The following is a 14895-nucleotide window of genomic DNA, read 5'->3' as shown; positions in this document are numbered from 1 at the left end:
ATTCATAACCTCATTCCTAACACGGGAAGTCAAGGACATCTCAACTAATGCATCACTCTCAAAATGGTTCCTGAATAAAGAAAAGAAGAAAAAAGATTACAGCAGGTTTGAACATTTGAGCTAATAACAGTGAGAATGACAATCATGCTGGAAATGTAGTTGCCACTCCAAAGTACTTTTTTTGCAATCCTTTAAATATATTTTAAATATTACAACTATATGTAACTGTTCATCACATGAGAAGAAAATGTACAGTTGTTATAAATGCCTAAAATTGCCAATGCTACATATAGCATCACAGATTTTTTTCTTACAAGAGCAATACAGCCAGAAAAATACATAACAGGTACTGTGAATACCAGAAAATGTTTAAAAGGTTTACCTTAGGTTACAAACAAGTTCCGTGAACTTTGGTCTTTCATTGGGGTCATAATTCCAGCACCGTGTCATAAGGGTATAGAGGATGGGCACACAGTTCTCTGGCTTTGGAAGTCGATCCCCCTTCTCAATTATGCCAATGACATCCTTATTTTCTAGCCAGAAAAACGGTTGCTTTCCAAAGCTCATGATTTCCCACATACAGACAGCTATTGGCAAACAGAGCACAAGATATGAATAAAGCTGACTGAAAAATGTAGACAGAAATAGATGAATACCTATTCAATAGATAAGCAGACCAACAGAAAACATTAAACAGAAAACATTAAACAGAACAGTTACAGATTAGATGAAGACATCAAGAATGAGAGGCAAAGAGACTGAAACAAATGAGAGAGAAATGCAGAGAAATTCAGATAGAAAGAAAAGAGATATACACAAGCACATAATTGTAGACATACGTACATGAAACACAGTGGAAAGCAAGGGGGCAAGAAAGAAAAGCCAATTAAATTCAGTATACCATTAATACTTAATAAAACTTCTATGCAATCTGACCTAGAAAATAAACATAAAGGCTTAAAGTTTAAGATTAGAAGCCAGATCAGTTTAAAGATATAGCACTTGTTAACAAATGCAATGTATAATTTCATATTGCTGAATAATTCTGCAAGAGCTTGAAAAGACAACTGTCAGTGACAATTTGACTCAGTACAGCAACAGCACATACATAATGTACTTCAACAAACAATTACAGAAAATGTTTAAGTAAGCTGTGTCTCTCCTGTCTTCTGATACAAGCCCTCAAGGAGCTTGAACTGAACTTACTAGAAGCTCAAACTTGTTCAGGCTCCCTGTATAACCATGGCTTGCCTGTCCACATTGTGTTTTACTTCATTTTATTAAAGGTCATTTCATGGTTCTCAGCCTGGTGGTCTATGTGATTTTTCAAGTTTTTGTTCAGTTTTTTTATCACTGTGGACCTTTAATCTTTTCTGGCCTTTTTATTGTTGGTTTCCAACTGGTTGCCCATAGATGCTCGAGTCACATATTTGCTCAATACTCTTAACACTTAAACTACTCAGAGAGAAATACAGATGGATAGAGATATTAAGATCAATGAAAGAAACAGATTATAGAAATAAATAAGACCCAAAATATTAGAAGTCTGATAAAACTGATGAGTACAATAATCAACACTATTAAAAGAAAGTTATGAGACATACCAGAACTAAATAGGATATATTAATGTGCAGCTAAATTAATAACAGATGAAGTCTTACCACAAAACATTGAGCAATAAGGGAAAGAAAGGGAAGAAATAAAATGCCATCGTAGAAACAGTATAGAAATAAAATGCCAGTAGAGAAAACTATAAAGCTACTATGAAGAGAAGTGCCACTGCTAGAAGAAGACAGAAGAGGGAACATACCATCAAAAATACATAGAAAGATAGACGCAGTAAAAGCAATGCACCATATCAGAACAGACCAGGAGCAATCATACACTACTGCAAACAATAACGTAAAGATATCAGCACAGACAAAAAACATGCAGGGTAAATATAAAGAAAAAAAACAAGGAATCTCCGTGGTACCCCCAAAGTCTCAAACAACCCACTAAACAAGTATAGTGGGTCCAAAAACAAGAAACTTCTCTGTGTGGAAGATTTGCTGTCCATATATCTCTAGTTAGTCACTGTATATTAATCAGATCAGAAAATAGTAGTACAAGTAGAGAACTTAAACTTGTCAAGTCAAAAAGTAATAAAAAATATATAATTTGAAATATTGTAAAGAATTACTAAGTACTCAAAAGTAATCCAAGCAAGGCGGGCAGTCTGTTTCCAGTCGAAAATCCTTTAAGTACACAGACAAGTGATCCAAATAGTTTCCTCACAAGCTTTCTAAATATATATATTACCTTACACAAACCATATTCACCACCCACTTGTAGAAAATAATTAATTCATTCATTAATTAAGCCAGCCCTGATGACATGGAGGGATAAAGCCCTGAATTTGGCTCTGGTAACTCCAGCTGGTGAAGTGGCACAGGTATTGAGGGATCTGACAGGTGAAGATGAGTGCACCCATTCAGGAGGGTAGGTGGTAGTATGTGACTGTCCAGTGCCACAATCACTTAGAGGGAGATAGCCCTGGGACAGGCCCTCAGTCACCTTGGTTTGGCAGCTAGGGTTGCCACCTTTTGTTGTGGCTAAAACCACATACCTTGCATCACCAGTAATCCCACCCACCCCACCCCATCTCCCACTTATATTCTGCTCATTTTGTGACATCACAATTACATCACCTGGTGGGGAACGCCTTCTTTTTCCATTCCTGCTGTCTGTTTTCGGCTGATTTACTATGCTTTTCTGTAAAAAAGCATAGTAAATCAGCCGATTTACAAACTCCAAAAGTCTGTTTCCTTTTTTGAAACAGAATACCGAAGTTTGTACAGTGTTTTCTGGACTACCAGAGAATCAGTTTGATTTCCGGATAGTCTGGAAAAAATGGAGGGGTGGCAACCCTTTTGGCAGCAGCTCTCATAACAAGTGCATGTGGTGTGCACCAACATCAGGGCGTACACTATGGTCTCTGCAATCATGCAGATTATCTATCTCCTTATCAAGGTGAGGGGTTAGGTTTACTAAATATGCTACCATTGTTAGGACACCAGTGAGAGTACAAAACCATCACTGAGGCTGGTTGTATAATGAATCCCCCTGCCTAGCTCTCCATTTATTGGGAAATACCTATGCCTGGGGAATGAATGCTGCTAACAGGATACTTGATGGATAATATGTGCAGGGTGAAAAACACATAAATAAAAAAGGAAATAATACATTACTCATGACAACATTATAAAATTATTTTAATGCGCACAGAATGCCAGACATCAAAAATCATTTTGAAGACTGTATGAAAAGACTAGATATACTCTGCCCTCTTTTGTCTTTACACCATGCTTGCAGGAAAAGGTAGGAATGATGCATACACACACACACACACACACACACACACACACACACACACACATACATACAAAACACCCCTTGTAGCTTACATGATAACTGATATTTTAAAATGTAGTTCCCTGTGATAAGTGTAGACAACTAAAAAGAAACCACATTTTCACAGAACTGGTTATGTGTACTTCCATACCTGCACAAGAATTAGAACACAGGATATATACTTTTAAGTTATAATGCGTCCGATTGATAAACATTCCTGCATCTCCTAAATATATCCCTGAAACATTGAATTCTGTCTATTAGGCTATTGTTAGATCAATAAATATTAACATAATGCTTTTCCTATATAACTTTACAAAAGAGAGACCTTGATCTCATACACACACACCTGTGCACATGCACATACAAACACACATACAGGATGTGCAGTAGCATCAGATATCACTCTACATTTCTTTATGGCAGAAGCATTAAATCTTCTATACTGGAGGCCCATGGGATATATGCAAATGACCTCTTAAAGACATCAAGTGCTTCACCTAAACTGCTTTTGAATGCCCATGACTTTTTTACTTTTTAAGTCGTTATGGATACATCCAGGTTAATAAAAGCCAAATCTCACTAGCTGTGGACATGCATGTTTCAGCCTTTTTATTGGCATCATCAGCATAGCATAAATGGATTGTTCGGTTATTCTTTAGAAATTCAGGGTCTTTAAACTCAGCTGATGCTCATAGACATTAAGGTACTTCTAAAATATCCCAAATAACATCCAAACCAAAAGGTAAAAAGGTCACACAGTACAATTGTTAAGAAAAATTTGCAAAAAGAGCCAATCTAGAGTTTTCACTGTGTGATACCTTAAGCCTCCTGCAACGGAGGCCCATGGGACACATATGCAAATTATTCCTTAAGGACATCAAGTATTTCAGCTAAATGGTTTATGAATGCTCATGACGTTTTACCACGATTTAAAAAGTAAACGTCATGGGTATTCAGAAGCCATTTAGCTGAAACAGTTGATCTCCTTAAGGTGTCATTCGCATATATCCCATGGGCCTCAATTACAGGAGGTTTAAGGTACCACACAGTGAAAACTTTAGCTTGTCTGGGTTTTTCTTGCAGTTTTTACTTAATGGTTTGTCTCTGTGTGACTTTTTTCCCTTTGGTTGTATGGCAGAAGCAGAAATAAACTGAACAAAATGTAGATCTGTGCTAGATGGCAAAAAAAAATGCATTTCTGCTTATGGGCTTCAGCATAACAGCCAGAAATATTCTTCAATGGAGGACAATGCCATTTACACCCTCAGGTAGGGAATTGTGCTACCTGCGTCCCCACTGAACTTAATATAATGAACTCCTATGCCGGAAGACAGGAGAACCCTTTCCCCTTAAAGATAAGTTGTTATCCAAGTTTTTCAGCTGAGGTGTGGTTTCATCTGGGCTACATTCCACCAAGTGACAAACTTCCATATAAAATATCTAAAGTTCTCCAACATGATATCAGTAATTGCTTCTAAGAAAGGACACCAGAATGCACCATTTTTGTGCTGTCTTACTTGCCTGTTAACTAGGATGCTAGTAAAGACACGTTTTTGCTCTGTGAACATTTGTTGTGGCTTTTGCCAAATGATGACTGACTTTACAGAAATATAGCATTATGAGTATAGACCAGTAAAGCACAACCACAATAAACCAGGAAAATGTGAATTCGAAGATGGAAGTCACAGGCACCACAGGTACCAAAAGTATAAAACTTTATTGAGCGCTTTCGTCTCGGTAAGATAGACTTCATCAGAATGATGTAAAACACAAATGCTTAAATTTAAATACACACACCTGCCATTTCATTGGATGACAGTGCTCAACTAACACACACACACACCCCATGTCATATATATCCTAAACAAGTGCTTTTCAATATTAAAAAAATAAAAATAAAATGAAATAAAAACATGCATAAATATGAATTCTCTGTAAATTAAATACAGTATGCAGACTTGAGCTTTAAAAAAGGACATAAAGAAATGTTGTCGTTCAAGCCAGGAAATACACTGGCATTCATTCTAACCTGCCATTTCATTTCTTTAAACTCTAAAAAGTCATCAAAGGGACGCCCCCGTTGCCCCAACTCTAAACGGTCAATGACACAACATTTAAATGAATGGTCATTGATATGCTTAAAAAGGGTATTCTTATTGTTTTTGTTGTTTATATCATAGATGTGTTGATAAATTCTCTGTTTGATAGCTCTTTTTGTCTTCCCCATGTAGAATCAGTCGCAGGACTGACAGAGTGCCATGTAAACTACTCCTTTGGAATAGCAAAAATATTTTCTCCTGGGTTTAATGACCCCAAAATTCTTCATATTTATATGTTCTTTGTCAATCATATATTTACACTGAGTGCACCTCCCACATTTAAAACTACCACTCTTCCCCCTTGATGTGGTAGTTCTCTCAAGCATTCCTTTCAGGGAAACCTCTTTCTTGTATACAATTATGGGTGCTTTTCCTAAGAGAGTAAATATCACTGAGGCAAGGCTAAACACATTCCAGTGCTTACTGATAATACTATGAATGTCATAAAAATCTGTACTAAATGGCAACACCAAAGCTTTCTCAAAACCCTTCTCCTCATTATCTGTCTAACCTGCAACCTGGTGCCCAAGAGGGTGCAATACGTCTCTTCTGATCTTTTTTCTTCACTTCGTCCATAATATTCACCCCAAATTGTTCTGAATAACCTCTTTTTGTCAACGTGTAATACTAAACACTCATTAAAAAATTCTAAATCAGAAATCGTTCTGGCCAATCTAACACATTGCCCTTTCACCAAAGCTTTGCCAAATGATGACTGACTTTACAGGAATATTTCACTATGAGTACAGACAGTAAGTACCCAAACAGTGGAAGAGGGATCATAAACAATGACGGGCATATAACGCATGTTTTGGAGTGTATTAAAAAATACAAACACTGTATTATACATAAACTGAAACATGTAGTTCACAGATTAATCTACTTCTGCTAAAACAATGTAATAACCTTTATTGCAATACAGTAAAACAGACTTTGATGCAGATGAGTAGTGTTTGGAAGACAAAGGGAATGATTCACAAACATTTTGAGCATTTGTACAATCCAAAGCACATACATGAGCCTTGTTCACAAAGGTGCAAAAACATACAAAACTACATACCTAGTGGAGTCAACATACAGAGCTAGTTTTCTATTGCACAGTGTGTGTGCTTCACAAATTGATTTTGAGTATAAACGGTGCAGCAGGGACAGGGATTTATGGGTTTCCAACTTCAGACATAAGTGTGCAAAAACCCAAAGTTTGGTACTCAGTCTCGTGATAATGGTGAAGTGATATTCTGCATAACATAACTGAGCTACTTAATCACCATTATATGCATACAGATCTATTTATTTTCTAAACATGAGAAGTATAGTACACACACAGAAACACACTTAGCCTCAATTAAACCTCTCCCACCCTAAGATGAATACATATGCTAATATAGTGTCCTCTCCATTCATGAGAAATGAGCTAAGAACATACAGAACAGTGCTCTACTGCTACAATGGGCAAAACCTGCAATGTCACCCACTGGCTCCCTAGTGTCTTGTGGCTTTCCTGTCACCACCTCAACCCACACAGTAGCATGAATACTGTGTTTATAGGGTGTTTCTTATTTACACACCCTATAGGCAGATGAACACTAACTTCTCTGCCACGTCTGTACATAGTGAGCATGGATGTGCTACTTGCAGCCCTGCACAATACATGAATGTTTTGTACCACTTCCATTGCAGTTATGGAAAATCTTTTATGTTTGTATTTTTAACAAATTTAAGTTGAAATATTACAAGATTGGCCATCTATACGATGTAAATATCTTTATATTTTATTTAACTTTATTTCTTTTATTAATTGGTTGCTTTCAAAGCCTGTGGTGAATTCCAGCAGAGAGAAAATAATTAACCCCAAGAAATATGCTGTCATGGATCATCTCAAAAGCAGTCATCATGTAATTGCAGTGTGAATAAAGGACTATCCATTTATCTCGAACTATGGGCTGTGGTATTATTTTATTCATTTGTTACTATACATCCCTGCTGTCTAGTGGTAGTGCAGAGGGCTAACATCCTCTGTGGTAAGTGGGAAGGTGCAGCATTTGTGAACCCTTTTCAGTGTCGTTACAGCATGCTAATTATAGTATCCCACTGTCTACTGGTCCCACAACCCAGATCATCTTTCCTTTTTTTATGTGACTTTAAGACACATTGTTAGAGTGCTCACCTTGGTGTCTAGTGTTTCACCTCCTAATCCCCATTATGTTTAAGTCTCATTAAAGCACAAAATGTAAGCGCTTTCCTAGGTGTCTAGTGTTTCACTTCCCAATTCCCATTATGTTTCAAGTGTCATTAAGGCACAAAATGTAAGAGTTCTCCCTGGTGGTTAGTGTTTACCCTCCTGATCCCTTTAGGTTTAAGTACTACTCTGGCACAATGATATATTAGCCCTGATGGTTTGTGCTCCCAATACACATACTTATTGTTATTCCTGATGGCTAGTGGTCCCCTGACCGATGTATTTGGAATTATACCAGGTATCTAGTCACCTCCCCAACCCAATGTTGCAACATCTGCTTGTTAGTCTACAGGCATGTGCAGGTATGACAGCCCCACCCCCACCACACATACGTTCACACATTCATCCCATACATACATATGCACACACCCTGCCCAACAATATTACACTCGTGGGCATGCCTATTCTCCAATACACACACCCCTAACTACAGCCTCACTAACCCCTCTACCTTGACTTCTCAAGTGGACACACATTCACACTCGGACACATCCCTTGAAACTACAGGGGTACTAAACTTCTGGTACTAACTTCTACAACAATGGATGGACATTAACATGAGCAGCCAGGAGCAGATATTCTAATTTATGCAAACAAGTGATTCTCTGAATCATTTGGTTGTATAAATGCCTTACTGCATGCAGCCCTGAGGGACAGCACGTGGCTAATTAGCATATGCTTCTGCCCTGGAATACCTTATTAGCATATCTCATTAGCATATGGCCACAGAGACAGCCAAACGCAGTGCTGCACATCTTTGTGCAAAAGCACCACAGTAGGGCTGTCTCTACATGCAGAAATGTTTGTGTACACCACATGGTTAGCTTTCTGAATTCAGTCCAGGAATGCCAAAGCAAAGATGATCCTGTCTCTAATTTGTCTTCTGACTTCTGTTTGAAAGCAGCAATCAGAACCTTGACTCCTAGAGTTGATGTATAATCCTCTTTATTACGAATAAAACTGGACCACAACGAAAACAGTGAAAACAGTTGTAAAAAGTTATAAAATAGCAGTACTAAGTGCTTTCACCCTTCCATGTCAGGGCATCATCAGAGTACAAAATAACTTAGCCTAGAACGTCCCTTAAATACAGTTACTATGATTACTCTAATTACATAATTGTGTTAATCAACACTCATTGACTAAAGCTTGTATTGTGTTAGCAGTGAATGAGAAATACATTTAAAATAAATTAAAGAGAAACTGCTAGTGCAGACATTAAACATGAGTTTAACCCTTGTATCAGTTTGTTATAGAATTTTAAAATTTTTTAAAAATGTATTGTTCATACTACAATTCCTCACGTTGAGATAAACATTTGGTATAAATTTATTTGAGTCTATTTTTGTATTTGTGTCACAAAAAAATATATCAAATAATTTATATAGTTGTGAATTAGTGTAATGAAAATATTTTACCAATAAGTTAAACATTGAATGTAATATATATATATATATATGGTAGTTATTAGGTAATAGATAAAAAATAAATATTAAATATTAAATATTAAATATTATGAAACTAAATAAAATCTGATTTAATTTGATATATGTGTGTTAACCTTACATTTAAATTTAATAAATTTTATTTTGTTGTAATGGTGTTTAATAAGAATAAATTAATTATATAATGTTACGTTAACATCTTGAATTGTACCAATTATTATTAAATTTAATAAGTTTGTAGATAAAATGAATAAAACTTGTTAAAAATGGGAATAAAAAATAGTTTGAGTAATTTGTAACAATTAGTTTTGATGATTAAAAATGTATGTACAAACATTATTATATCTTTAGATTGGTGATGTATAACTACGTGACTATTTTTTGTGTGTATATATGTTATAATTGTATAAATAAATGTAAGGGCTGTGAGAAACATGTATAAGTAAAAAAATGTATGTAATATATGTATTAAATATATAATAAATATATAATAAATATAATATAAATATAATAATAAATATAATAAATATATATATGAAACATTGTGTGTGTGTCATTAACTACTAAATAATTTGTGATTTTAACTTCAATATACTAGTAATGGAAACTTGTTCGTTGATGCCTGGCCACTTATTGGCGTTTAATCTTAGTTGCCAAATACATTCTCTGGCTTCCAAAAGGGTCTTAATATCGCCCCCATTGTACAACTTGTGTTGTGGTATTCTATCTATAACGAAAAATAGAAATTTTTTGAAATTGACACACACCGTACTGTGAATATATAAGGCACTTGTTTCTTTCTTTATCTTAATGTCACTGGTGTGTTCAATAATACGAGTTTTTAGTTTTCTGTGTGTTTTGCCTATATAAAAGGCCTGACAACTTGTACAAGTAGCAGCATAAACAACCATAGAGGTATTACAATCACAAGTTCCTGGACATCTAATTGTTTTTTCATAATTGTATATAGATAAATATGGTCCATTGTTAATGAACCTACATGAACGACATCGTCCACATTTGTACATTTTGGATCTCGTGTACATTTCATTACTAAATGGTTTCTCAAATAAATTCTTTAGACTTCGCCCCTTACTAAAAGTACATTTTGGCTTGTTACCAAGTATTTTCCCCAAGTCAACATTGATTTCTGTAATAATGTTCCATGAGTCAAACATCACTTTAACAATGCGTTGAGATTTTTCATTAAAAGGGATGATAAAAGTGTCATGTCCAACATTCCTGATATTAGATACATCTTTACATGGTAATCCATAGTGTATAATGGGTTTATATAGTGTTGTCCTATTACTTTTTACACTGTTACCAATTCTTGATACCAACTCCTCTGGATAAGCTCTAGCGGTGAACATATTTTTTAGTATGGTGAGCTCATTTAAAAAGGCCTCTTCATTGCTCACTAATCTTGACAGCCTCACCATCTGGCCCTTAACTAAATTCGTTTTCTGGTGGTTCGGGTGGCTACTATCAAAGTGTAGAAATGAATTGGAGTAAGTTTTTTTCCGATAAATGTTAGATTCTACTTTACCATTTTGAAATGAAATTGTGATATCTAAAAAGTTAATCTTTTCGACAGAAGTATGGCTAGTGAATTTCAAAAAACTAGTTGTTGAACCAATATATGTAATGAATTCTTTAAGCTCAATCTCAGACCCCTTCCAAAAGATTAAAATATCATCAAGAAATCTTAGATAGATCAAAATGTTACTCCAATAGGTACTAATAAAAACGTGTTCCTCCTCCCATGCTGCTGGACACACATTCACACTCGGACACATCCCTTGAAACTACAGGGGTACTAAACTTCTGGTACTAACTTCTACAACAATGGATGGACATTAACATGAGCAGCCAGGAGCAGATATTCTAATTTATGCAAACAAGTGATTCTCTGAATCATTTGGTTGTATAAATGCCTTACTGCATGCAGCCCTGAGGGACAGCACGTGGCTAATTAGCATATGCTTCTGCCCTGGAATACCTTATTAGCATATCTCATTAGCATATGGCCACAGAGACAGCCAAACGCAGTGCTGCACATCTTTGTGCAAAAGCACCACAGTAGGGCTGTCTCTACATGCAGAAATGTTTGTGTACACCACATGGTTAGCTTTCTGAATTCAGTCCAGGAATGCCAAAGCAAAGATGATCCTGTCTCTAATTTGTCTTCTGACTTCTGTTTGAAAGCAGTCACTTTTCAGTGTTGTGTATATCTGAATCTGTTTAGGCATCCATGTTTCTGAAAATGTATGCAAAATGTCTGCTATCAGATGTTTGTTTATTTGACTGATTTATTTATTTTTGTTTGTTTACCTGATTACAAATGAGAAGCTGCAGGCCCAGCCCAGATAATTGCAATCACAAAATCAGTGACAGTTACAAACAGTAACAGAGTATGTAATTAGACAGGTGGACAGTATGGGTGTAATTTATTGCTGCAACTACTCAGAATGTTGAATGCATGTGCTACTGACATGTTTAGTCAAAGTGTCAGAATTTTCACAAATGTCAGTAGCTTGTTGTCCAAACCTGTGGTACATTCAGGTCTGGGTTTTAGCCCTTTCCCCACTGTAGTGAGATATTAGAGTTGATATATACAATTAGCAGGGGGTACATTTTGGTGCAGGGGGCTAATCCCCCTGCATAAACATTGCTTCATGTTTTTTTGAGGGGGTTTATTTGGTTGTGTTTTGACATTTTCTGGTCAACTTTTTAGGGGGTCTTCTGGTCAGCTTTATAGGGGGTCAGTCATTCATTTGATCTCTGCAATGACAGAAATCTAAATAGCATACCACATGTTAAGTAATAATTGGAAGAAATATGATAAAAACAGTATGTGCGAGCTTGTGAATCAAGCAAGGGAGGAGCTGTTTGTACAGGATGTTAGTAGTTTTGTGAAGCAGCCCTTGAAATGGCAACTGCATTGGGATTCATTGTGGAAATGAGCTTTGAAGTGTGATCTGAATTTGGAGTATGACTGAAGGGCTTTTGGGGGGGGGGGCTGCTTCCCAATGCTTTGAAACAAGAACTCCCCATGCTTTGGAACAAAATTCCAAATTACATCAGGCAGAGCCCCTCACTAACACTCTTCAAGAGAAACCTTGACGAGTGGATGGGTAACAGAAAATATACCCCTGGGATCACTTCATTGGCTCTGCTTGACAGAGGATCAGTTAATTAATGAATGGGGTGGCGAAAGCCGACACACTCTGGCTAGGCTTATAAATGCCCTTGGGCAGATAGCCTAGTACCTACCTATGAACTGAGAAAGCACGGTCAGTACAATGAAGTTCAGTTTTTGGAGCCTGGAGGCTTTTATTTGATCGGGAATGTCATCCTAGATTGTAGGAAGTAAGTTTTGCAGTAACAGTTGAGAATTTTTCAGGATATGGAAGTTTGAAAAGAAGTGACTCTAATAAAATATCTACACTTTGTTGAATGGGTAACCAGTTTGTTTTAGAGTGTTTGAAGCAGTAGTGTTCATGCAAGGGGGTCTTCTGATAAACAATATTTTTAGTATGCAATATTTTGGTGGATGTGGTCTTATTGGAGGGTGTTGCTATAAAGGGTAGGCAATATTCAAGCTGAGCCAGAAGACTCCTCTGCTCAAGCTGCCTCTAGCTGGAGTAGTTAGACAGGGAGAGATTTGTTTTGTCCTGGATGAGAGAATTATCTTTGTTCTGTCTTTGTTTTGAAATAAGAATTTGTATCTTAAGGGTTTGATCCAGCCAGATACTGGAACATTTGCTGGATGATGTTGTTTCTATAGGCATATTAACATCTTTCAGGTTGAGAGAGTTTGGAGATTTGGTCACTTTTTTGATGAGTGCCAGAAAGCCCACATTTAGTTTTAGTGTGGTTAAGCATTAGTTTATGTTTGAGTAACCAGATATTTAGGGAGAGTAAGTCAGTTTTCATTTGGATTTTCACTGCAGAATGAGAAGGGCTACATCAAATATGGCCATTATGACCATAATGTCCAAACACAGAATCAGGATCATATAAGTCAGTTGACAGTTTTCTAATAAAAACTGAGAAAAGCAAAGGGAGCAAACATGGAGCCTTGAGGAATATGTTTCAGAAATAGGGATGCTTCAGATATGAAAGAATGTAGTTTGACCTTGAAGAGTCTTACAGTTAAGCTATCAATGAACTAAGCACATGTATCTGAATGTATGCCAACTTCTGATACATTGTGAAGTAGGACGGTGTGGACAATGAGGTAAAAGGCTTTAGTGAGAATAATTAGGAGAGTACCTGTGAGACAGCCTTTGTCCACGTTTAACAATAATTTGTCAGTGAAAGTCCACAGAGCTGTCATATCTGTCCAAAAGCCATGTTGCTTGAAGAAGAGACAGTGGTACTCTTGGATATATGTCATAAGATGGATGTATACAGTTTTTTTCCAGGGGAGTGGAAAACAGACAAAGTTGTGAGGTATTTTCTGGTTTTGGCTGCTTTGGAAGAGGTTTAACTAGTACTGCTTTCCCGATGTGCAGCATGGTGCTTTTAGTTAATCAGAAGCTGTAAACCTGAAGTAGAGGAGTGCTAAGGAAACCTTTGCACTAATGAATAAATTAGGGATTCGGATTATCGAATCCAGAAGGACCATCAGATGGAATTTTCTTAGTTACTTGTTTTAAAGCAATCATTTTTATTCAATATGGGTATCAAATTGAGAAAATCATGACTTTTAGCCTCTGCTCTTTGTTTAGCAACGACAAATTTCCTATGTGACAGCTATTACAAGGCCATATCATTCTACAGACACATCAGTTCACTCTGGTGTTTTCACTTACTTTTCTTTCCTTAAATACACATTACTTTCTCACTGTTTAGCAAAAACATAGTCATCAGCTTAACATGTCATCATCATCAACACCCTTTTCCCATGGGGCTGGAGTATCACATCAACATTAATCACTACAGCCTACTGAGAAATGATTTTATTTTTTTCATAATAGTGCTGCTTTTAAATACATACATGATACAAATAATACAAAGAAAATTTTAAGGTAGCAGTCAGTTTTTAAAATATATGGTACACAGCTGCAAGACAACTTACCAAACATCCAGACATCACTGGCTGATGTGAAGCGTCGAAAGTTAATCGACTCAGGAGCCATCCATTTAATGGGAAGCCGAGTAACGGAAGCTGTTAAGGGAAGAACATATGTCAATAATCAGTTGTGGAACTTCCTTTACTACAAGCTAAGAATCATGGGAGGATATCTGCATGCATGTGAAGTACAATCCCAAACTGAATAAGCAGCATAAAAACAATTCAGGTTTTCTATGAACAATCACACCTGAAAGGACAGAATATCACAACAGGCTTTTGAGCAGTACATTTCTACTAAGAAGTCCCCTCAGCTGTTGAAAGATTTAACTGAATATTCGAGGGGTACTGAGAGCAAAGTTACTGTGTCATGTGCAATATCATATTTTTTTTCTTATAAGATAACATAACAAATAGGTAAAGTGCTAGTTTGTACATGAAATGGCAGTGCAATGAGTTCCACATTCCAGTTTTAGCACCATTTTTACAACATATCTGGACTGTATACTACAAGTGGACAGATCCTGTGAAGGCAACCAGAGCTACTCGCATGCCCCCAGGGCTGGTGAAGACTTATTGACACCAAGTAAACCCATAACACTTATTTCACAAACACAACGAGGTGGTCAAAGAATT

The 14895-nt window shown here is 36.5% G+C and overlaps 1 protein-coding gene across 7 annotated transcripts in view; it reads right to left on the bottom strand.

Annotated features, from left to right (window-relative positions):
* PTK2B (protein tyrosine kinase 2 beta) overlaps positions 1–14895 on the bottom strand; it is a 2401727-nt gene that overhangs the window by 204896 nt on the left and 2181936 nt on the right. For all 7 annotated transcript variants that reach the window (XM_044062346.1, XM_044062339.1, XM_044062341.1 and 4 more), the window contains 2 exons: positions 14266–14355; positions 383–587 (listed from right to left, as the gene is read on the bottom strand). In XM_044062346.1, coding sequence (XP_043918281.1) covers positions 383–587; positions 14266–14355 — 295 coding nt within the window. The remainder of the gene's footprint in view (positions 1–382; positions 588–14265; positions 14356–14895) is intronic.

Source organism: Protopterus annectens, chromosome 2.part1, assembly GCF_019279795.1.
Source record: "Protopterus annectens isolate FY-2018-M chromosome 2.part1, PAN1.0, whole genome shotgun sequence".
Classification (NCBI taxonomy): domain Eukaryota; kingdom Metazoa; phylum Chordata; order Ceratodontiformes; family Protopteridae; genus Protopterus; species Protopterus annectens.
Note: the sequence above shows the minus strand (reverse complement) of the source record. Positions and strands in the feature narration are given on the sequence as shown.